The 24618-nt window shown below is 47.5% G+C and overlaps 1 protein-coding gene across 2 annotated transcripts in view; it reads right to left on the bottom strand.

Moving 5' to 3' along the window:
• The window catches only part of PSD3 (pleckstrin and Sec7 domain containing 3), a 112597-nt gene that overhangs the window by 43161 nt on the left and 44818 nt on the right, over positions 1-24618 (bottom strand). Inside the window, exons 7-9 of one of the 2 annotated variants that reach the window (XM_075137846.1) lie at positions 23279-23391; positions 20603-20661; positions 16807-16896 (exon numbers count right to left, since the gene is read on the bottom strand). In XM_075137846.1, the coding sequence (XP_074993947.1) occupies positions 16807-16896; positions 20603-20661; positions 23279-23391 (262 nt within the window). Of the gene's footprint in view, positions 1-3448; positions 4104-16806; positions 16897-20602; positions 20662-23278; positions 23392-24618 lie in introns of those variants that run through there. The other variant, XM_075137847.1, reaches the window with a different exon arrangement.

Consider the following 24618-nt stretch of genomic DNA (forward strand, 5'->3'; position numbering starts at 1 on the left):
TGATATCACTCTCAATTTCAAATTTCACTGGTTTGTACAACAAACGTTCTTCTAACAAGCCAGCATACATTATTCATAAAACAGCACAGAGCTGTTCAGCAGCATATGGAACCGATGAATGTTGTTTTGGTGTGGGTGGAGATAGGGTTGATAGGAATGTTTTAGGGGGAAGGAAAGAAGATCATTTCACCCAGGGAATTTCAAGTGCGTCACCAACTGGAGGAGAACATTTCTAAGAGAAACTCCTCTGTTAAAAATCTGATTTGTATGGAGAATGGGGGGAGGGGGAGAAAGAAAAAGGTAAGGAAAGATTGTGCCAGATACATCATCATAAAACAGAAAAGGATGGTTAGCTGGGGTTCCTGAGAGCCAAGAAATTAATGCCACACAAGAAACGTGTCCTCTGTAAAATTGATACATGGGGGTTGCTAGAAAAGATTTGTTCTGTAACTGCAGGAGTGTTTCATCAGTGTTACTGGTAAAGGCAGCATACTGAATTATTATGGGTGAACAGAGAAAAGGCTAGAGAAGTGTTTCTTGATAGTGGAGCACCTACACAGCCTATTTCAGAAATTGTTTTATTGGCCCTGTGCATTTGCAGGCAGGACAGGCACAGGCACTCTGCAATTCAGTCCATGGCTGCGGGAAAACAGAGTCTGTCGGGAGGAGAGACTGCTGAGCACGCTGGGTCACACCGACGATCCTGAGGTCCTCTGACTCACCTTGCACGCAGCCTGGGTTTGAGCCTACTCTCCCAAGAACAACAGTACATCAATTCACAGTACCCTTTCCGCAGGCTCTCCTGCTGGCCTGAGGCTGTGATACCTGCCCGGGATGTATCACCTAGTGGAGCCTGTATACATACAGGTGCATGTGCGTATATACGCGTGCACAGAAGCACTACCTGATGTTTTTCAAGGAGATGACGGATCCTTGGGCTACTTAGCTTCTCTGATGCTGGCAGCAGGCAGACCTCATGCAGGCACCATGTTGGTGCCTTGTTCATACTGGCTAGAGCACAAGGATATATAATACTCTTCAGCTCAGCAAAATAGGCTGAGTCACGTAAGTGCAACGTATCAGAGGAGTATGCTTCTGAGGCACAAATGGGTTAAATCTGTCTTCTGCCCTAAGTCAGCTGAAGCAGTCACAGAAACAGGTCTTGAGCATTGTAATTACTTTGTACGGGGAGCAGACAAAATACAAGGCAGTCCAGACAAAAAGGGAGGAACACGCCCACAGAAATATGGAAGAGGACAAGTCTACAAGTCAAGCCCTGCTTGAGACCAAGGGGATCTACACGGCACCACTGTCCAGAAACCCCAGCCTAGAACTGAAGACATTTCATGAGAGGTGATGTACAAGCACATACACACAGACATACACTGATAAAAAGACCTTCTTTGCAATGCTACACATCGGCAACCACTTCCAGGTCTCTTCCACCAACACAACCGAAGAGCTAAAGCTCAAATACGAATCAGTTCTCTAACTCAGTGATATCTTAGCAAAATAGATGGGCAGACAAAGAACAGAAGGGGGAACAGACATATGGAAAGAACAGGGCTGCCCAAAATCACAAGACCGATCAGCGGCAGACCCGCTTGTCATTTTGTCAACTGGGCAGGCGTTACTGATGGGCATGTAGGGATCTTCTCAGCCCTCCGTAACACATCTTTTACAAGTCTTAGATGCTCCACAGACACAAATATCTTTGTATGAAATAAGGAAACAACACTACAAACAAAACCAAAGCTGCAGTGTGCTTCCTAACTTACTGAGCCAGGCAGGAGGAGAAGTGGGTATCTCTCACAAAACAACCTACAGCACTCAGGAGGCAGAAATGTGAATCCCACAGGGGGATGAACACAGAGCGTTCATTACTGCAGTAGCTAACTAAATGTGACAGACACTACCCCTGGGAGAAAGTCCCTGCCCTGAGGACATTACACCATGCATACACAGTGGACGCAAAACCTGGGAGAGGGAACAGAGGTACAGAGATTAAGTGATCCACCCAATGTCAAAAGACCCAAGTTGCCACCATATGCAGAGACTTTTCATACATAAATCCTCCCTCTGAATACTGTGCAACTATTCCGATGCCTAGGGTGAAAGTGATGGCAAGAGCGGGGTCCTAGAGCACCTGCAAGATGCAGCCTTTTCTTTGGCATTTGCTGGAATAGCAGATACTGCATCTGCAACAGCCCGAGAATGACGGTCATGCTATTTCTCTGCCACAACCTTAGCAGTACACTATTTCTTAGTTATGGTCAATAAGGCCCTCAAAACGGAGGTTCCTGAAACTGAACTGAATAAAATACTTCATTTATTTCTATTTGCATTACTCTGTGATCAAAGCTCTGCAGCTGAGGCTCTGAAATACTGTACAATCTGTAAGCTGGCAGAGAGTGATCCGTTAGGAAATACTGTGCAGCATTGGGATCTTTTCACCATAGCAGAGGAGGTTTCTCTCAGGACAGATATGAGATTTAGGGAAGGGGCATTACAGGAAGATCCAAGTGCCTGCTTATTCGCATGCACACGGACACGAGACGTGGTTAAATGCCTTTGGCTGATGCTCTGAAATATTTCAGCCTCATTCAACACATCTTTGGAAATGGTATATCTTCTAATTCCAAGCCAGAATCAATTTGCAGCAGGAATGAAATTAGAGGCATATTCGGTCACTGCATAAAGTTCATCCAATCCTTGGAGACACAGAGCACCTTTGGGAGGGAGTCGGCTATTAAAGCTCTTGCCAGGGGCTCCCGGGTGCCTCTCAGTTATTGAGCAGGACTGAGGAATGAGGAAAGAAGCGATACTGCATGGAGTGGGGGTTGTTTGCCTAGGAACCAAACAACTGGGCTGGGCTGGGTGAGGAGATGCTGCACAGAGCCACTGTAGCATCTGGGCATAGCCTGTGCTACCGACCGCTACAATACAGTAGTGTGTATAAACGCACAAGTGATGCCTTCCTAATAAACACTTGACGGCAATATTTAATCATGCATGCAAGTGAGACGATATTTTTGCCTAGCACCCACACCTACTAAACCACAGAGCTGCAGAGAAGGAGCAGAAACTATTTTTCTACAGAAAATCATTCCCATTAAACAGATAATCCCAAGGACATCACTCGCCAACTCTGGCACCTTTCCTGAGAGCAGAGCTCCAATTAGCATTCTCAGTAGCAAGTTTTCACTGTTTACTGTTGCACCAAGCTCAGTGACAGGGCATTCCTCTAAGACGCGATCGCTATCACACACCAGACCTCTTTCACCTTCAAGCCTCTCCTCAACCCTAGAGATTTTATTCTGATGGCAACAGCGATTCTGTGATCACCGCAGATCATCCAGAGCCCTTAATTCCTGCAGAGCACAACCTTTCCAACACCACCACTTCCACTGCTAGCAAAGAGAAACACGATGAATAATTAGTTATTTACCTTGCTTTCTTTAGTAGAAAACTCAGAGGAGTTGGAGATTTTCATAGATTTTGATCGATGGGACTGCCGCCAGAGAGATTCTTCTCGGGAGTATTTTACCGAACCTGTGGCTCTCACCCGGACTTTGCTGGTGCTCTGAACACTGTTAACTCCGATCATTTCCAAAAGTAAGCGTATGGGATGGGGGAGAAGAAAGCTAATGGCACTTCCCAATCCCCTGCAGAGGAACTGGAAAAGGTTATGTCTGGAGAGCCCAGGCTCAAGCAATCGGTGTTTGCTCAAAGCGCACTAGGCTGTTTTCTCCAGCATCTTCAGGCACACTGTTTGGAGCCAGCCTGATTGTTCCAGGCATTGCTCACGTCACTGGACAGGGGGAAGAAAAAAAAAAAAAAAAAAGAGGAGGCTGATAGAAACTCCTCCCCTGCTCCACTCCCCTCTCCAGCATGGACTCCCCCTTCATACACATACCAACAGCGAGAGGGAGAGAGGTGGAGAGGAGGAGGCTGGAACAAATGCCAGCAGATCAAGCAAGAGATTCATTTTCAGTTCACACGGCCACACTTCCCTGCCTGCAACAGCCTGCCATGCTCATTACTGCCTGCAATAACAAAGGACACTGTAAAAAGAGTCTTCAATCACCTGCCAGCTACAGGCTCCTGGATGTGAGAAATACCGATGGATTCCCAAAGCACTGGAGAAACGAGTGAAAGCCCACAGCACCATAACGAAGTTCTGGCAAGCCCCAGAGAGATGCCCCAGCAAATCTCCACAAGTCCAAGCGTTTGCACTCATTAGCCAGAGTCCTTGGGGTGCCTTCCCAGGGGGCAAGGGAGAGCAAGACTTTCACGCTCTAAGAGGGGCTTAGGGGAAAAGAGATGAATCTCCCAAAGTGACCAGTGCAAACCAGTGGCAGAGCTGTGAGCAAGCAGCTGGGGACCCATCTCCCCTCTCAGCATCCAGGAGAGCTGTAGCCGTACCCCTCCACGAGCAAACCGCACGCTCCAGCAGCTGACCCCGCAAGCGATGCCGCTCCCAAGCAGTACCCTGTTCCTCCCCAGGGGGAAACCCACACCACCCAGCAAAGGGAGCGCCACTGCCACGGCCGACACACGCCAGAGGCACCGCTCCAACCCACACGAGCCTGGCTCCAGGGGTCAGGTGTACTCCCGGTGCCTGGAGCTGCTCTCCCCCGTGCAGGGGCCAGGGGAGGCCGGCGCCGATGGCAGCCGGTGCTCTTACCAGGAGTGGATGCGCTATATAAGGAAAAAGAGAGATGTTTACCTCAATGTTGCAAAAGCACCATCGTTTCTGGCTCCTGGAGACCCAGAGCGCAGCAGACTGTGCATTGCCATGGTAACCTGCTCCGATGAGAGAGAGAGATCTCTGCTCTGCTCGGCACGGGGTCGTGGCAGCTGCCGGCACACGCCGGGGCAGGTGTAGCAGCTCGTGCAAGCGCCAAGGCAGAAGTGGACAACGGGGACATCATCCCGAAATCACAAGAGGCAAACAGCTTGTGCAGAGGGAGCATGAGGAGCTGGAAGACTGCGCAGCACAGGGACCTCGCCGTGGACTAATACCAGCTTCAGCAACCTGCCCCGTGCCGCCAGCCCTGCAGGCAGGGCACGGCCAGCAGCAGCGGGGTGGCGGTCTGGGAGGACACCAAAGCCTCTCGTCCCACCCCCACCACAGCGCACAGGGAGCTGCCAGTCTGCACGTGCAGCCAGGGACGAGGGGTTGCTGCCCTGGCACACCAACGCGAATGTCCCACACTGAAATGCATCGGGCAGCCATAGGCTGGGTGAAGGGGCTCCAGCCCCCATTCACACCTGAGTCCCGTTCAGTGTCAGCCAAGCCACGTTAAGGCAGAGCGAGAGTTTGCACACCTTACGTCACATGCGTGACAGCACCCAAGAGCAGATAAGAAGCAGATTGAGTGGGCTTTTCCCCTGGTTATACCTTCCCAGCCTCTTACAATCAGGGATTTACGTCCTTAATAGGCAAATGGCTAGGCAGCCACATTATCATCCTAGTGCATTTTTGCTCGTAAAAGACATTGCTACCTCCCCGGTATGTAGCAGCCCTTCGGTCAGTGGTCACCCTTTCCTTGCATTACACCCAAGGATGCTACAGATGCAAATCCTGCCCACAGATTGCAATCGGTGTGGACCATGCTGAAGGACAACGGTCAGCGGAACAAGGGACCTAAATACCAATACAGAAACTGTTCCTGGGGTGACAAACTTCTGATTCCCCACAGATCCTGCCCCTGTCCTGCTTGAGGTACAGACTGCTTCCCACCTGGCAAACAAGTAAAATGCATTCTCATTTCCACGACAGTCAGTTCTAGCAAGTCCACCCCAACCTCACACATTAAGATGAAATCCAGGCCTTTTTACACAAACCTGTAATTGCTAGGGGGTACCTGAAGGAAGGGAGGACCCTTTTTCTCTGGCAACAAGCAATTGCATGCTCTAAGTTACTTGTGCCACTTCCCAGAAAAGGTTTTATGTTACTTAACCCATCTGAAATTATCCACTGCTAGTGGAAAAGCTTTTCAAAGAAAATTTCTTCTTGGACGAAATTTTCACTGCAATCAAACAGCTCCAGATGAGCTAAGCAGCAGGTCCCGACAGGTGCTACGTAAATGGCCACAAATCATTCCCTATCCTATCAACCCCCTGCCTAGCAGATTATTCTTGCTCTCGGATTTATAAGGCCACCTCCCCAAGCACCCTCAACACATCCGAAATAATTATATTCCCTAAATATCACACGCAGACCTAGGCCAATATGAATTACGCAGAGCAATTTCATTATTAAACACAAGCTAGACTGAATCACAGCAACATTTCTCTTCTGTTGCCCACAGCACAGCACCATCCCTGCTGCCTAAGTGCAGCAGGTCTCCACCTAGCATCCTCTGAGCTGAGGTTAGCAGATCCTCAGGCAGGACAGGAACCTTAATTCAGGAGGGAACAGCTCTGGTTCAGCTACAACCAAGCAGCAGTCCAAAACACCAAGGGTGACAGGCTGCATCTTGTTCAACCTTCCCCCCCCGCCACCAGTGGAGTATGGAAAACACTTCTCTCTCAGCTCACGCTCTCCAAAAGAGAGAGCCTCCTGAGATCATGCTTTTGAGGCCTTAAATGTCTTCAGCTCAGGGATTCAGCTCAGATTTCACCTGCAAGTGATAATACAATCTTGTACTCCTGACTGAGCCAGTAGCCCTGTGTACACAGTGACTGTCGTCTTCTGGGGAAAGACCACTCTTCAGCATGAAAGAAGTCCCACCATTTTAGAAATTAGCATGCACACAGGATTGATTTCTGTCTGTAACTGAGCAACAGGGATTTCTGAAAGAGAAGTGGGTTGTTAACATAAATAGAGGGATAGAAGGGATTTTTTTAAAGAGGGACTGATATGGCTGTGCAATACCAGAAAAATCAAAGCTGTCCACACCCAGGGGACCCTCCAGGTGTGTCGAGAAGTCATGATCTTCCCCTTCATCAGAGGTGGTGGGAAAGGGGCAGAATGCAGATATTCAGTCATATTTAGTCTGAACAGCCCAGTGACACCATTGGGGTGACCGAAAGGATGGTGACCCTATCTATGGACCTTCCCTACCAGCACCTCTAAGGAGCAAACCATAAACCAGCAGGAGAACTTGAAACTTCGGGCCAAAACAGATGCAGGAGGGGAAAACCAGAGTCTCTATTGTTCCTTCCATCCCACCATTTTAAAGCAGCCCAAAAGCTTTTCACCTGTCACTACTATGGCAGACTACATCACCCATAGAGGAAACAGGCAGCCATTCCAACTTACTGTGCAATAAGCTCTCTTCCTCCCACTCGTCAAGTTTCCCTGGGAGGCCAAGCATACTCAGTCCTTGCTTGGTCCTCCTAAGGTCATTCAGCAAATCAACAACACTAGAAGAAAAGCTGTGGAATTCAAAGTGAAATCAATACTGTCTTTTAGGGACCAAACCCCAGGATCACGTTATTGAGTCTGAAGAACTCCAATGTCCTCACACAAAGCCACAAGAATCCATTAGCACCATTTAAGCCTGACCCCAGTGACAAAAATACCACCAAGAAAAGCCAACAAAATACATAAACACACACATAAATTACCTGAAATATACTCTCAAAACCCAGTAACATATTTGTGTAGCACAGAAAAGCGGCACTATTTAATGCTGCTACTAAATACTGTTTGTTAAATAAACAACATTAAATCTTTCATAAGATCGCTTTCCTTTTTCCTTCATCCTTGTTTTTTTCTCCTCCCCAAAATGGACAGGGAGGGGAAAGTTAATTCTGCTGGATAAGCTACTCATACACGATGGCTACAGAGCTCAGCAACTGATCAACAGTAACATTATTGAACTGACATTTCTGTGATATTAAGATAATGATTTCTGAGGTCTGCTGACCAGGGGGAGCTGACAATCAAGAGTAAATCTAAATGTCTCCACCTGCCATCCTTGTAAACAGCAAAAAAACTAGAGCAACCACTTCATTTCTACATGCATAAGCAACCAGGGACCCTTAACAGGGTAACAGCAGGTATGGTGGGAGAATGATGGATATTGACACAAAATTTCAAAATTATTAACCAAAATTATCCACCTAGCTTTCCCCGTGAGAGACTCCTATTCTCCACCAACCACAGTACATTATTACCAGCCATTAATGGAGATGCTGGGTTTTATCCCAATCTGAATTTACCACCAAAAAAACATCTGTGGATGACTTCAAGAAAGAATGTTTCATTTTCTTATTGTTTATATTGTAGTACATACATCTGTACTATAGGTTCTGAAGGAATCCCTGGGGATGACTGATTTCTCTTACAATATGGAAAGTAATCTTTATAATGGAAAGCAGTCAAATTACTACAGCCCAGAAAGCTATCCCATGTCAACTAGGCTACTGTAGCTGCATAAGCATGTGCTTTTAGAGCACCTCAACCATGGAGCAAAGCACATCAACTCACAGCACCAGGAAAACACAAGCATTGCTCCTATGACCCTATGAGAGCAACTGAAGTCTGTATGTTTTACTTTACGTGAGAAGCAGCCTAAAGCACGTCCACAACCAGCTGGTTTGTGGTCACAGACACAAGCCTTTACTACTGACTTTTTACATCAGTAAGCCCCTAAAAGTGAGCAGAGTGACAAAACCATATTGGCTGGTGGAAGACCAAATCAATTCTGGTATCGCTGTACCTCTCTGGGATCCATGCTGCATCTTGAGCCAAAAGAAAGCACTCCTAAGATAAGTGCCCTGCTGAGAAGGGGGGGAGACCACAGGTTTAATGAAAACAAGCTCTTTGATAATACCAGGGATGCAAAGAAACCATGTTCCCTTTATCCTGATTAGCATTGCAAGTGAAGAGATGCCATTACCTATCTTCATTTTCCTCGCAGCATATCTGAAAACAGCTCTGTGTCACAGACTAGCTCTTGCGTTCCCTGGCAAAGCACTACAGTCGCCAGGGGAAAAAGTTTCTCCTCTTGCACTCCTCTTTTTAGGAACAATCGTCTACTGCCAACAGGGCTGACAAATTAAGTGAGCCACATAGTAGGCACCAACTAACTCAGACCAGCAAGTTCCTTAAGTTAAAGCCGCCAAATGTAGCTACAGAAAACAGCAGCACCTCAAACAAATCCATAAAAGCACCGAAACCCTAAAATTCTGCACGGCTGTGACAGAAATCCACAGGGAGGTGAACCAAGCACTGGTGCAAAGCCTGCCAACTCCCTCAGATCAGCTGCAAACAACCCCTGCCTCTGTCCCTGCAGTGAGCGTGCTTAGAGTCAACAACACAGAAATAAACCCCTCACCACCCAGCACTCCCCCAGAGATGTGCGTAAAAAAAGAAAAACAACCACCCTTCAATGCTTCCCTCTGATTCAGACAGCAAACACAATAACAACAAAAAAGAAAAAGGAAGGAGGGAGGAGAGAGGAGGGAGGAGGGAGGGAGGAAAAAGGAGGAAGGAGGGAGGAAAAAGGAGGATCCAGGCCACTCTGAGAACCACACAGGTTTCACGTGGGGGTCACTTGCACTTGCAAGCGTTGCACCAGGGAAGGAGCAGCTCCAGGGGGGAAAATAGGTATAATCTTTGACATCCCTTTCCTCCATAAATGCATGTACCTATGGAGTGACGGCCACCTGTCTTGCCCTAAAACCAGGAGAAATCTTTCCTAACCCTCACAACTCCTGCCAGAACCCATCTGTCAGCAGGGCAGAAAATAGGTGGCTTGGATTTGCCCCATGTTTGAACCAGGATCTTACTGGTTCATCACCCAAGGAAGCATGACCTCCGAAGGAAACTAAATGTTCTATTTAACAGCACAGCAAAGGAGGAAGAAAAAATAAAATCAAAATTTAAGGAGCAACCTAGCACTCTTGCTTGAAAGAAAACAGTGTAACTGGGTCAGAGAGAGAATAGCCCAATGTCATTTGAAAAGTGTGGTGCCAAACAGAAGGAAGGAATACCAAAGATTTATACAGGAATAATTCTAAAAGTGGTGGAAGCAATGTTTTCTCCTCTTCTCTCTCTCTTTTTTTTTTTTTGTTTTTTTTTCTTTTTTTTTAAATATGGTATAAATTATATTCCTACTCCTCCTTCCCTTGAGTTGCAGCACAGAACTTAAATTTCAAGCAGATCAGTGGGTGGAAGATCAAAGAATGTTTTTCAGAATTTGTTTTCTACCTACATGGAGGTGGGAGTAATATGTCATAGGGACCAAAATGTATGTGTGACATTGTATTAGAGATTTCCCAGCTCGAAAAGAGCCAAAAATTCCTCCTTTAAAGTGGCAGAGCGCATCATTTCTGGAGACTACCAGTCTGTATCCTCCACACTGACAGCACAAAAAATGGGAAGCTCTGAACAGTGACATTCGTCCTTGAGAGCTGCTAAGCATTTCAGTAAAACAAGGGGACTACTGACAGCCTTGGCTATCTGACAGGCTGGAGAAGCTAAACTTCACATGATTCACTTGCCTGATCAACCTGGACAAGACACTAGAGAGACCTTGCCTCCACAGATGAAAATTAAACCCCCAAACATTCATTAGGAGCCTGGTATTGAGCCACGTAATTGCAGCTAGTAGTAATGGAAATTCTTAGTTGACTCTGCTTGGGTTTCACTCCTTGCTGACACAAAAGCCTGGTGGGCTAGGTGAGATCTTTTGGATAACAATCGGAAAGCAAAGAGATGAAAGGTTAGAGGAGCAAAAATAATTCAGAGAAACGCAGATCATTAAAGCAGAAACAGGCCTGTCCTGTAATGGCTGCTTCCTAGCAAGATAAGCAATCCCTAGTACCACCCTTAGAGCATGCAGACGAATCCTTATTCCTGCATCACCATTACAAAATTTTATGTTTTAAGCCTTTTCTAAAGTTCTACTTTCCCTGCTCGGGGACAGAGAGTTGGTGGCGAGCATTAGGCTTTTGCTATTATTTTATGTTGCTTGCCTCGACACAATATCTGGGCTTATTTGTCTTGAGAGAAGTGCATAGATTTCAGATTTTTCTCTTTATATGCATTGAAGCAAGCTCCTGGAACACAAAAAGAAAATACATTTGCATTTCAACGGGGCAGGGGGGTGTTAGGATCTCTGTTACTCATGGCACCCAAAGCAAAGCACACACCATCATAACCTGGTTTAATTCACAGTTCTGCACAGGTGTGCTTTAACTGGTTATTACTTTTAGACAGGCCAAATGACAACACCCAAAAAATCGCAAGCCAAAGGGAACAAAGGTTATCGCAGCAGGAAGGTCCCCTCTGAGGATGGAGGAGAGCAAAGACAAGCCGGGTATTCCTTTCAGTCACTATGGCTCTGTGGCTCTTCAGAGAGTGAAAGGAAAGTATGCTTTTGCAAACAACTGCTTAAGACAAGGATTAATGGTTTTATCCTGCGTTCCCTGACTTTCATACTGCCAGATTAGACTCTGTTGTCTCCTAGCAGCTGAAAGGGGCCTTCAGTAACAGATCTTTCATTTCAAACAGATAAGAAATGGCTGCCCCAGAAACATTATCCCAACAGAAATATTTTTAACACGAAAAACTTCATTTTGGGCGAGAAACAAGGAGGCAAGCTCTCTTTCTGCTGAGCAGAGCTCTGGCTTCTTTAGTGGAGCAGAGACACTCGGTCCCCTCGGCCCCGCGGCCGCAGGGCGTTCCAGCAGTCCACGCTGTCCTGGGGCCCTTCTGGCGCGCTGCCACCCACTCCCGTCTCCCCGAATTCATCAGGCTCCCGCCTCCATTCAGCAGTGGCAGGAAGGTGGGAATTCCTTGCCGAAGAGCCTCAGCCATGAAATGGAGGAAGTGTGGAGACTGCAGATGAGAACAATTAGGGTGTACACGGCAGTCTGGTTAGTGTGATTCCTTCTGCGTAAATGGGGCAGGGGAAGTTAGCTACCTGATGCTCACTCCCTTCTCTCCACTAAATACCTGAAACGATTGGAATGGATGAAGCAAGATGCCAGTAATTCTCTTTAAATTAAGTGTTTGCTTTGGAAGGCTTTTAAAGGGGGAAAAAAAAAAAAAGAGAGCAGTGGCAAAAAAAAAAAATCCTTAATTAAAGTGCAGGGAACTGACAGCAATATGAGATAAACCCTACCTTGCAGCTTCTATAGGAAATTGCATATCCCAGCAATCCTGATCAAGAATTCAGATCATTTAGGAAATTAAGGGGGACTGGTTCTTCAGAAGAGTTCAGCACCAGCAACTCCCACTTAATTTGGTCACTTCATTACAGTTCTTCTCCAGGAGATAAGGCCTAGGCAAAAAACAGCCTTTGAGAAAAAGCAGATCTTTTATGCGGGACTGGCATCTTATCTCCATCAGCAGCCCCTGCTGGATGGCTCTAGCTAAGTCCCCGTGGAGCATCCCAGGTCCCTCAGCATGATGGAAAGGCTGCTTGACAGCACGATGGGTCAGCAAAGAGCTACCACCTCCTACGAGAAGACACACAGCCAGGTACGACCCCCTCACATCCAGTGTTCATGCCGTGGGGCAACACAGCTGCCAGAGTCAGCCCACGTCAGAGGTTGGGTGATGCCCTTGACTCCATGAATGAGGTACCTTGGACACTGCAGATGCAGAGGACATTTACTTATGCAGGACAATACGGGCAGGTGGCACTTAGCACACTGCCTAATGACAGCGTACCCTTTCCAAGACCCTGCCTAACAAAAGCAGGCATCCATTTCCTCAGACTCCTTGCAGGCTCTCTGTGGGCCAGGGCAGACATTTTCTCTCCTTGCATAAGAAAGGCCTCGTCACTGCCACCTTGCTCAAGCGGAGTCTCATACACTCTGCCACAAAGAGGAAGACACAGTGGCCAGAACTGTACCAGCACTTCATTCGTGGGGACTGCACTGCCTACAGGAAATGAAGCAAGTGTGCATGCCCAAAATTAGGCTCTTTCCAAGCCAATCTTCTCCTCTTCTCATTCCAGCCAATCTCTTGAAGCCCAGCTTTGAAGAAGGCTATGGTCACATAATGCAAACCCAGAGAATCATCAGTGAAGATGGTATCACTGCACCAGATTAAAGCACAGGAGGAAGGAACCAGCCTGCAGATAAACCGCTCCTACGCTGTAGTCATGAGGTTCCTGATACTGGCCCAGACTGATTTTGTTTCCCTTCTGAGTAGGGAGACCCTAGCCGTGGCCTCCCCTTCTATAGGAATAAACAGACAATGATCTGGTCATGATTCTCTTAGGCTAATAACCCACAGATTGGACTTCTTTGTTTTAACTAAGTTGTTTCTGATGTGTTCAGCTCGCTCTCTTTCATGGTGGTGCTGCATCTCTCCTCCAGCTTCCCTCACCATCCCCAGCAGCATCTGTGGCAGCTTATCCGGCATGTCAGGGACATCTGCTCTGAGGAGATGAGTGCTGCAGATGGGTCCCTTTGTCCCTCTCAGTCCCAGTAAACCTGTCACTTGTCCCCACCTGTAAATGGTGGTAACAGTGTGATTCACCATCAGCCTTAGGAGCAAGCACTGAGCCCATCCACAGCAGTACTGCTGCACTAACTAGAACATGGGCAGTCACAACTCTTGGTATTTAGTACTCCTTCCAGGGCTTCAAATCACCAGGACAAAGGGACCTTTGCTACAGGAAAGTATAAGATCAAAGCTGAAATTCAGGATCACCTTGCCTGATCACAGCTTGATACAATATAAAATTATTTGTGTGCTTGGAGTGTGACAGCTCGGAGTCAAAGGACGGGAGTTTCAAAAAGTTTTCTTGCCTTTGAAAAATTTCACTTTCAAGAACACCTTAATCTGCCTGGATTTAACAGACCTGACTCACCTTCTACACCAGCCAGACCCACAGAGATAAATGCTCCTGATTTACACCGGAGAAGAGGATCACAGCTTGGGATGCTGGTTCTCATTTACAAGGAATTTGCGCGCCGTTTCAAGGCATAGAGGAACCCTCCACTAAGTATAAACTACCACTCTAAGGTCAGCATGCACTGACAGTACATAACTGGAAATCAGGCTACTGTCTCCACGTCTAGTCTTTACTAGCAGCTGATGGCAGATTAATGGGATGTGTGACAGACGGTCGAACTGGAGCTATGATGGAATAAAAGGGAACGTATATATATCCGCCTGCCTGGCAAAGTACTGAATATATGAATACTGCAAGCAGATCCCATGGGGAGAACCATGCTTTTAATCACAGTTTGGCATATTTGCCTTTATGGGTCCCAACTTTAAAAGCAACCTCAGATCTGACAAAAGGAACGAGGAAGAAGAAAAAGAGATGAATCTTTGGGCAGACGGGTGTACAAAAGCGAAACTCTTTTCAGTGTTAATGAACAGACAGAAAGACAGAAGGTGAGTAAGATCATATTAGCATTTCCCATTTCCATCTCTAGCCAGAGTAAAATCTCTGTTCTCAAAGCACTATCAGTGACACACCAAGAATCACGTCCTGAAGGCCTTGTGGCATTTACCAAAACTTAATAAACCAAAGAGATGGCTCCCTAATGGGAGTGGAACGGAGCAATCAGATCTCAGAAGTTTTCTGAGGCTGATCACACAGAAGACAGAAGTGTCCCTCCTCACATGTTGATGTCTGCCCCTTGAAGGGCTATTTTCCTATCCAGACAAAACAAACGCTCAGGGCCACACTCTGCGCTCAGTAGCACTAAGGGTAATGCGATTGACCGAAGGCAACGTTTGATTTCTGGCTGTCTGCTGACTGTCCTGGATAGCCCAAGCAGTATTTGCACCCCTGACTCTGTGAATTGGGTCCACAGAAAATGCTGCAGAGAGCTTCCCAAGCCCTGGGTGAATGCTACCTACAAAGATGTAAGCACTTGCTAAGATCTCCCCACTCTTCTTTCCCCTCCAGCACCGCTCAGCTTTGCTCCAGGGCTCAGCAGAGCTGCAGAGTTTCATACAGGGGTGCAGCAGAGCCACGAAGGGAACGCAGAAAGACCAGAGGGGCAGAAAAGCCCACTAGCTTCCCCACGGGTCTGCACGGTTCACCAGTGGGTGCTCAGGGCCTCACTCCCACAGGGGCACACTGCCACCCTGTGGAAACGGTCCTTCCTCTCCCAGGCGGCTGGGGAGGGACGCGGGGAGATGGCTCGCAGCCTCACCGATGCTCATTAGTTACACTGCTAATGCACCAGCAAGCCGTACACACTTCGGCGCTGTGCTGTAGGAGGGCTCTGTGAATTTAATTTATTGAGACTAATGCAAATTTAATTTCTGCTAAGTCCTTGTAATCACATATCTAGTGGCAGGGTGACTGCTGCGGACACAGTGATGTAGCTACTGAAATGCACGGTTACTGCCACTCACTCCACTCCCCTCCACTGATAAACTAAAACAGTAAGGGGCAGATCATCAGCAAATCTTCAGAGAAGCCCGATGAGAGACCGAGGCTGGGTGCCACCTCTGTTCCCAAGACATCAGGGCAGCACGCAGAACAGGCAGAAAGCCTCAAAAAAGGCGGGACACCAACACGGGGTTTCTTCCATCCTGCTACATCCAAAAAATCCCAAGCCCCAGTCCTTGCTTTGGGTGGGCTGGCGAAGAGCCAGGCAGCCCTAGCATTAGCAGGTCAGCGCTAAACACGAAGGTACAGTCCCGAGTGCGTAATTCTGTCAGCAGGAAAATAAACAGCAGGTAAGCACCAGTGGAAGTCTCTTGTCAGTAAACTCAGAAGGTTATTTAAACACAGTCTGAGACCTATTTATTCAATAAGGGCTGTAATTAGCCTGCAAATTAATCTCAACACATCTCTCTATGGCAGAGTGAGAAATCAGATTCCTTCGGGGTAAAAAAAAAAATTTAAGTAAGTGTTGCTGCTGACAGATGAATACTCTGTATCCAGATTTAAAAAATAAAGACATTAAATCTAAAGGCAAGGGGGTTGAGTTTATATTCCTAAATCCTTAGTAAGAACTGAGGCAGGAGGGCTCAACAAAAAGCTCCCCGAAAAGGCTGAAGAAACTGAAGAAACTACCAATACTAAAAAACAAGTCTGCCACTTGTAACTATGCAGGTACATCTGCATTTCACAATGGGCCTGACAAAACCCACAGAAGAGATGGCAATTCTTTTGATTTACTTTGGCAGGCTTTGGGTCAGCTCTCAGATGCAGCGACCTCTCATTTTTATTTCCATTACCAGAAATAAATTATGAACTCTAGTGTATTTACTCCTCTCATCATTCAAACAGACTGCTGTTTCATGCCAGCAATCAGACAAAAGAGAAATGAAACATTCTCATTATTATTGACAATGAAACAAGATTCATCCTGCTCAGCCTCTTTCCCTGTTCTTCAGATTTAACTCCTGGCACAAATTTAATGAACAAAACCTGAAGCAAAGCAGCCTGTGCCAGACAACACATTCTAATCTGAAATTACATCTCCTGCTCTAATGTGAAAACACTAAAGCACCTTTGATGAAAAAACACACACGCCTCCCAGATATGCCGAGCTCAGGATTAGCTCTTACGTATTCAATAGTCAGAACCAACTGGCTGCTTCTGGCCGCTTTAATCAGGAGACAGCACTCTGGGATGGCGTGACCGCATGAGCTTACAAGACACACGGCTCTGGAGCTGGCCCCACTGGAGTTCAGTCTCGCCTGTCCATGCTGCAGAGAGTCTCGATCACAATCAAGTGAAGGCAAGAGGGAAAACAACAGAATAAACACTGTACACATTATGTATATTCTGGGAGGAGAAACATGCCCGTCACTTGTCCTGTTTGACAATTAAGGTTCAGAAAATGCAAGCAGAGTGTTCTGTTTTGAATCATCTCACTAAAAATGAAACCCATGTTCTGCAGTTCATTCCTTACCTTCAACAGCCCTTTCGGGAAGTCTTTGCCATCGTTCATCCCCTGGAGGTTAGCAATGAACTCTTGGCAGGTCATCTTTTTCCCAATGTTCTGGAAGGGATGGCAGAGAAACACAGCATCATATTCATGCTGCTTTCCAAAATGACGTAAATAAGCAACATCAGATTAATTACATCTCCCTGCTCTCACTTAAGCCCAAGGCAGGCAGCACTAAGAAGGCATTCCCAAGATTGCTCAGAACGAACATCCTTGTGTGAATATAGTTAGAAAATGTAAGGTACATTTGGACCCCAAGTCCTGTACAACCATACGGAAAGAAGAACAGCTAAACACTGGAGGGTAACGAAGAGGGTGATGATGAAGCTCCCTGGTATCTGCATGGTGCCTTACACCCCCATGTCTCCAGAGGGTCTATCAGCCTCTGATGGAAAAGCTCTACTTGATCCTGCTGTGGGGCATAAGGAAACAGCCGATGGAGGCCCTTTCCAGACCTTTCTCTTACGACTTCCAATGCTCCCTTCCAGTAGCAACTGCCCCAAGTTGGAGTAAGATGCCCAGGAGCAGCCGTTACCTTTTCTGATTCACAGGCTGAGGCTGCCTTGACATTTTCATAGGATTGCTCTCTTTTCTTTCTTTCTGTCTAATTCTCAGACTGAAAGTTGCCCAACTGAGCCACAAACAGGAAAGGAACGGCTATGTTCATGTAGGACCTGAACTGCTCCATTGGCAGACTTGAGGCTGCCCTAAACTGCTCTTGGATCCCAGTCTTCATCGCCCCTCAGAGGTGTCTGTACTCGGTCCCCTGGGCGCTAGAAGTCCCATGCTTGGCATCCAGGGAGCCTTGTGAGCGGGCAGCAATGACAACACTGAGTTGGTGAAAAAGGAGCCCAGAGAGATCTGAGGGAAGGCAAGCAGCCTGGGATGAGCTGTGAGACATGGTAAAGGCAGAAGGAAAACAGGGCCCTGTGATGACCGCGGTATCTTTGGGGATGCCACTGCTGCCAGTCAGAAGGGGGTGAAGGCGACTTCTCCGTGGTCAGGGTATGCCATGGCTGCAGAAATACAGTGGAAGTGCTTTACACGCAGACAGTGACTTGGGTTCAGAGCAAGAGCCCAAATTAACACAGGAGTGAAGCCCAAAGAAGAGCACCAGTCGGTAATGCAGGTCATTCAATGTTACAGTTACACAAGAGCTTGGACTCCACATTCTCTACTTCCCTTCCATAATGTATGATCAGGGAGAAATGTAAAACCAGTAAACCTTGACCATCAGCCTCATCTAGCCACATGGAAGATCCCGCAGCCTGTGGCCAGCATGGACCAGCAGAAAGAAAGCAGGCAGGAACAATGCCTTCCACAAGAGAGGAGATACTTCTGGAGGGGCACATGATGCAGTGCTTCCCACATCAGGAAGGCTTCTGACAACACAGTCTGGCTGTAACCCTGGCTCTCTGGTTGCTAAGCTCGCAGAATACAGCTCATAATTGCAGTCTTTGGGTACAGGCTGGAGCTGTTCTACTAGACTTGCAAATGCTTTCCTTCCTCCCTGTGACAGACTTCAGCCTGCTTCTGTTTGTTTCCTCCACGTGGCAGTTTACAGCTTCCCCACGCTGACCAAAATCAACAGCAGCGTGGCTCATTTCACCCACTGAGATAATTGGCATTGCAGAGGAATGGCTGTTTTGCTCCAGAACCAAAGCTAACATCTCCACACAGTGCCACACAGGTTCCACAAGATGTGCCTGGCAGTCTAGAGATATCTTCAAAGTCTCTAGCATCACAGTCTGGGTGATGACCTCCCTGCAGAGAAGCGAGTAGGCATCTCCAAGACACAGCTAGCAAAAATGATTTAGTTACAAAGAGAATGAAACGTGGCAAGACAGGGATAAATAAAGGGATAAGTAAGAGTTTGTCTACAAGAGTTAAGGGAAAGTGTAAACTGAAAGCAGAGCAGCTGCACTACAGCCCTAAGTTGAGCTTATTGTGAAATAAAAGAGTCCGCACTTATGATCAGTATGTCAGCCACAAATGGAGCTCAGTGTAGACAAGCCCTGTGACTCATTTGCTTCCTCTCTAGCAGAATCATGCTAAGGATGGGTCAGAGCATTATCTTCATTAGGAAACAGGCAATTGGTGTATATCTGCAAGGAGCTGCATTCCAAGTCAAAAAAGCCCAACTTACCACCTAGGTGGAAAAATACGGCAAAGCAGTAAGAGGAAGATGAAAATTACAGGAAAGCACAGAGAGAGAAAGAGAGGAGACACATGCAGGAGCCTAGCAAACATTACAGCTGCACACATGTAACAACACATTAACGACTGCCAGCAGGATAAGCCTCCAAAGTTACACACTGCAACAGTCAGAGTCATCTTAGCTTCGGCTGCAAATCATCAGCAGCAATGATGGGTCAGAGCCAGATCATTTACTCCAGTACCTAATGAAGACAGTAGGGCCCACTAAAGCATCGCGGGGAGCGATGGGAAATGCTCTCAGGCTGATGCACAACCATTTAGTCTCCCTCCCTGGACTGCAAGGCCAGGCAGGCTGGGGAGCAGGTGCCCCAGACTGCTCATTGCTCTGGGGAGCAGGATACCTGCACAGGCAGTCTCAGGTGTGCTCAGGAGAAGCAGTGTATGCTAAGAGGCACACCGGGGCATGTTCCTGTAGCTCTGCTCACCCTCCCGCATGACTGACGTGCTCCTCAGTCAGGGAAGGCTCAGCCTTCAGAGAAGAAAATTCTTTGCAACTCCCTTCCCCCTCCTGCTTCTACAATTTTCAGACAAACACATTCAATTAACGGGAGGTGGGCGTCAAAACCCTTAGGGAAGCACACACAAGCCTTGGCTTCATTACCTGCACCCACCGCAGAGCTGCACCCACAGGGACCGAGCAGTGCTCGGAGACAGACCCAGCGTGCCTCCATCTCCTGGAACAGCCCTTGGCAGCGCAGTGGAGGGTCTCAGCCAGAGAGAAGCCCCAAAGTCACCTAGCTGAAGTCACCTCTCCTGCATGCTATCATGCCATGCTCCCTGTGTTTTTCCCTCTCCATCCTGACGCCAGGACGGAGGAAGCCTCCCATCAGCATGGGAGTATCACACATAGCAGGCGTATTGCACCATGGGTGCTGAAATACATGTCCTAGGGCTGCTGGCACCCCATACCAGTGTGACTAAGGGGACTCAAAACTGGAATACTATTTCCCCTGGGCAAGTGGGGAGAGGTGTGCAGTGGGGGAACACAGTGCTCCCACTCAGGATGCCCACGTTCCCCTCCACTCCCTTGGCTCTGGGCACACCTGTCATAACCCTGGCTAAGCAGAACTCTGGTTCCACCGGATCTCCCCCCTGCAACTGGATGCCTGCAAACATCACCTTCCCCTTGTGACCTTCCCAGCACCTCTTCACCCCGCTTCTTTCTTCTGCCTTCCCGAATGTTTTTACTTACTGGAAAGGGGAAGCCAATCCCAACCACAGCTTCCCAGCCAGGGCCAGCTGCTGTAATCAGGGAAGCACACCAGAAAGACAGGGGCCAGAGGAGCAGGCCATAATGTGTGAGGGGCATCCTCACACATTATGGCAAAACCAGGCACAATGCCAGGCTTACACATGACTGACCTGGGCATGCTGGAAAGCCCTGCCCAGGACGACAGCCTGGGAGTGCAGCCTTCTCACTGTTTGCTGTCTGCAGGGATGCTTTAGGAGCAGGCCACCAGCCAGGGGACTCTGCTGCCAGAAGACCACCCCCTTCAAGCACAGTGCCAACAGGAGGAGTCTACACAAAGCTGTGCATACTCACGTGGCCATGCAGGTCTGTGTTCAGCAGCATCATGGCACACGTGAGACAGTGAACTCCATCTGTAGAAAGAGACATAACCAGAGTCACATGCAAACCCACAACCGGACCTTTAAGAACAGCTGAAACTGAGCCTCATAGCCTAATTGAGTCTGTTCCCTTAATAAGAATCTGTTTTATCAAGAAATACACATAATTAAATAAATGAACAGTGAGGTCATCCCGCAGCTGCCAAGCCAGAACAGCCTTTCTTTCATCTTTTAATGACTGTCAAAACTATCTTCAGCACCCATGGATGAGGCAAACTAAACAGGAAACCATGCTGTCACCCTTTGCTTGCTAATACCAATACCACAGCCTGAATCAACTCCCTCTTCTTCATTTATTTCAGGGCAGAAAGGGAAGAGTAAAATACACCCATTCTTGTGTGCAGAATTTTGTTTTACTCCTCATCTGTTTTACTCCCATTTTGTTCTACTCCCCTCTGGCCCCCTCCTCATTCCGGGCTCAATTAGCCTGAATTTTGGAGAACTTCAGTCAGCTATTTAGGCTGCCTTGGCTCCATGTTTGGTAGAGAGTGCTCCAGCAATTTCTAAAGTGGTCTTGTAGCAAAGGTCCTCAACAATGAGCCAGAAGAGACCGATTGTATCCCTAGCTCCACCCCTGGAATCACTGTGGCAGACTTGGGAAAGTCAGTGTAGACTCTGCCATTTGCAAAAGTTGACCCCGATTTTATATTCCTCATTTTCCAGGCACCCCTTTCAAAATCCAAAATGTATTGGCTGTGCACAAATTCAGACAAAGTTGACAGTGCCCATGGTGCCATTTATCACCTCTGAAAATCCAAATGCCTCTAGTCAGTTTGCAAATGTTAGGAACACATTAGGAAAAATATTTTCTCCATTCTCTTGTTCATAAACACATGGTGCCACCTTCCCTTCTCTCACACGGGTGTCATAAAGACACAGAGTCATTTATGAGACAGGCACACACTGCAGGCAAATGTATGTCAAAATTATCATAGCTGAGTCCAGATAATGACCATGCACAGGTCCTCCTGTGCTGTGAAGGAAGAGGAATGGGGGATGAGGATAGATATGTATCACACTCTGTGGCTATCACAGGCTTAAACCTGTGAAAGATGAAGCCATTACAAAAAGATGTTCCCCAAGGCAAGGACCATGTTTTCTCACGACGTTTGTACAGGCCCTAGCACCCAAGCAATGTGGCCAAACTGTAGCAGAGCATGAAATGAGAGAAGAACTATTATCACTAGCAGTAGTAAGTCTGAAGCAGCTTGAATCTGGGGCCATGCTGCTCCAGTTCAGGTCCATGCATTTCTCTAGAGTAGCCTGCCCTCTCATTTCCAAACCGCAAATGCATCCAGAGGATGGAAAAGGGAACGGGGAAAAGAGAAAGGCAAACGTAACCCTGGATTTCCACTGAAAGGAACAACCACCATATTTCTGCACTGTAGCACTCGACTACTGACAGTAGAAATACAGCATCAAAATTATGTAGAATCCTGGGCAAAGCCTGCAGGACTCACTTTAATCTAAATGCTTACTCGGGCTCAGAAGTGGCAATGTCCCTCCTGCACCCTGGGCTAATGTAAGTCTGCCACGTCGACATGCAAGTCATCATTTCAGTGTGGACATTCTACCTGACTGCCTGCAGTGCCTCAAAACAAGAAAGGCATTAGGAAGAGGACAGAGATAGCATGGGGGCAGATCCTGTCTAACTGCTGCCTATTCCCCTCCCTGGCATGCCCGCCAGCAAAGCTGAACAGGCGCAAAGTGGACAAACATCACCTCACTGCAACAGGGGCAGGTCGCAAAGCAAGGGGTAAGGAAGCCTGGCAGTACCTCCAAGTGTAGCAGCTCCTTCTCACTTACACTTGAGACTAAAGGCACAGCTTAGCCCGTGCTTAATTTCTTTCTCGCCCTCCTCCCTTTCTCAGCCTGTGATCAGCCCGCGCTGCAATCACAGGGCCGCGTGCCTCTGCCGGCGTGGCTGGCTGAACGCAGCAGCTCTGCCAGCGGACGGTTGGTCCTCTTCTCCAATGCCAACCTTCTCAGGTTCGATCCGCGTGCTTGTTTGTTTCCCCCATCCATTTCCAAAATGACTGAAAACATTGGCAAGGAGGCAGCACTCTGACTGATGTTAGCTAGTCGAGATGAAACCATGCCAGGGTCTGGATACAGCACCCAAAATTCACCCCCACAACTGGCAAGAACTGGCATGCCTGCTGCCAGTGCATGCAGTGACACAAGCACTGAATGGAGCACAGAAAGCAAACAGCTTCTCTTCCACCCGAGGTGGGACCTCTTCTCATCCACACGCGTGTAACTAGAGTACAGGTACCCACATGCACTGGAAGTCAGCGAGACCAGAAATCACAAGTGAGGACATTAAAATCTGGAGATGCTACAATTGAGGATTTACACTGAGGAGGCCTAAACACCTCTCCTGACTGGGGATAAATACAGATTTCACTGCCTTACCATGATTATGCATGGAGAACATGGAGGGTTTCAGTGCTCACCACAGGCAGTCTCTGAAGTGTGGCACGGCAATTACACACCTCCAGTTCCCAGGCACGCACCATACATGCTATTGAAGGTGAGAACGAAGGAAGAGGAAGACAACCAAAGACCTTCATATCAGAAACAAAGTTACCTTGAGAAGAAATGGTGTTTGGGTTGCACTGGTAGTATCTGCTGGAGAAGTGGATTAAAACTCTCTCTCGTTCCTGAGTTTCTCCAATAAGTGAAAAGGCTTTAAAGAAACTCCTAAAAGAAGAACAGAAAAGGTGAAATTAAAGTCATAAATCTCTTTCTGCCTCGCACAATGCACAGAGCAAAGCACGCTTCACTGCAAGAAGTACATAAGTGCACGCCAGCCATTTGGTTCCAACAAGCCTTTCTAGGAAAACGGACTATTATCCCGTGTGCTGTTAATCCCAAAGTTATAGTAAATGAAGCAGGAGTTAAATTACCACTGGTGTCAGCCACGGAATATAAACACTAATAAGCAATTACACCATTTGAAAGCGCTATTTTATTTTTAATATTTTTCTTTTCTTTGGGGAAGGAACTGGAGCGGGTGGTGTTTATGCATGACAGACATTCAGGGTGTTCTCTGTCCTGTTCTGTCTGTCTGTCACCCCGGCACCTTTTACACTCATTAGTACTCCCATCCAAATCAGAGGAGTGACTCCAGATGGTGAAGTCAAGCAGGCGCACTGCAGACTCGGAGCCCACACCAAATGTGCGGTCCTCCTTCTGGAGGGTCACCTATCAGAGCGGCCAGGACCACATCAGTCACCTTGCAGAGGGCAGTGTGACTACCTGACCTGCAGAAAACATCTGGGGAAGAGGGCAGAAGAGTCGCAACACCTCCCACTGAGCTTCAACAGCGGGAGGAGCAACCTGGCCCTCCTGGGTTCCTGCTCATGACAGTCCAGGGCACAGGGCTGGTGCACACCTAGGCACACTCGTTAGACACAGCCAGCAAGCCTGTGCAAAGAGGTGGGACACACACACATCTTCCACTCTTCATCCGACACTTAACCACTCCACTATTCTTCCTGCTAGAAAAACTTGCCTCGCAGCCAAAGAAGAACTTCTGCACTTCCCAAAATCCCCACATCCTGGAGCCAAGAGATGACCTCAGTGGTATCAGCCTACGCTCATTTGTCAGGATGCTTCTAAGAAAAGCCTGAAAACGCAAACCTTCTGGGTCCGAAGCAAGACGGCATACAAAATGAGTGCCTAATAGACAATTTTTAAATATCCCATGAGACTGAAACTAAAACCAGATCTGAGAGGCGTGGAATATGTTGCTGGAAGATTCATGTCGATCTAGCCTGGACGAATAAACATTAATTTTTTCTCTTTGATGTAAGGTCAGAGACGAGTTGAGTACTTGCAACAATCTCCCACCCATACAGAGTGTGATCTGCCTGGTAATAACTTAATTTCACATGTAACGTATTGCAAATAACCCAATTCACAAAT

Source organism: Calonectris borealis, chromosome Z, assembly GCF_964195595.1.
Source record: "Calonectris borealis chromosome Z, bCalBor7.hap1.2, whole genome shotgun sequence".
Taxonomy (NCBI): Eukaryota; Metazoa; Chordata; class Aves; order Procellariiformes; family Procellariidae; genus Calonectris; species Calonectris borealis.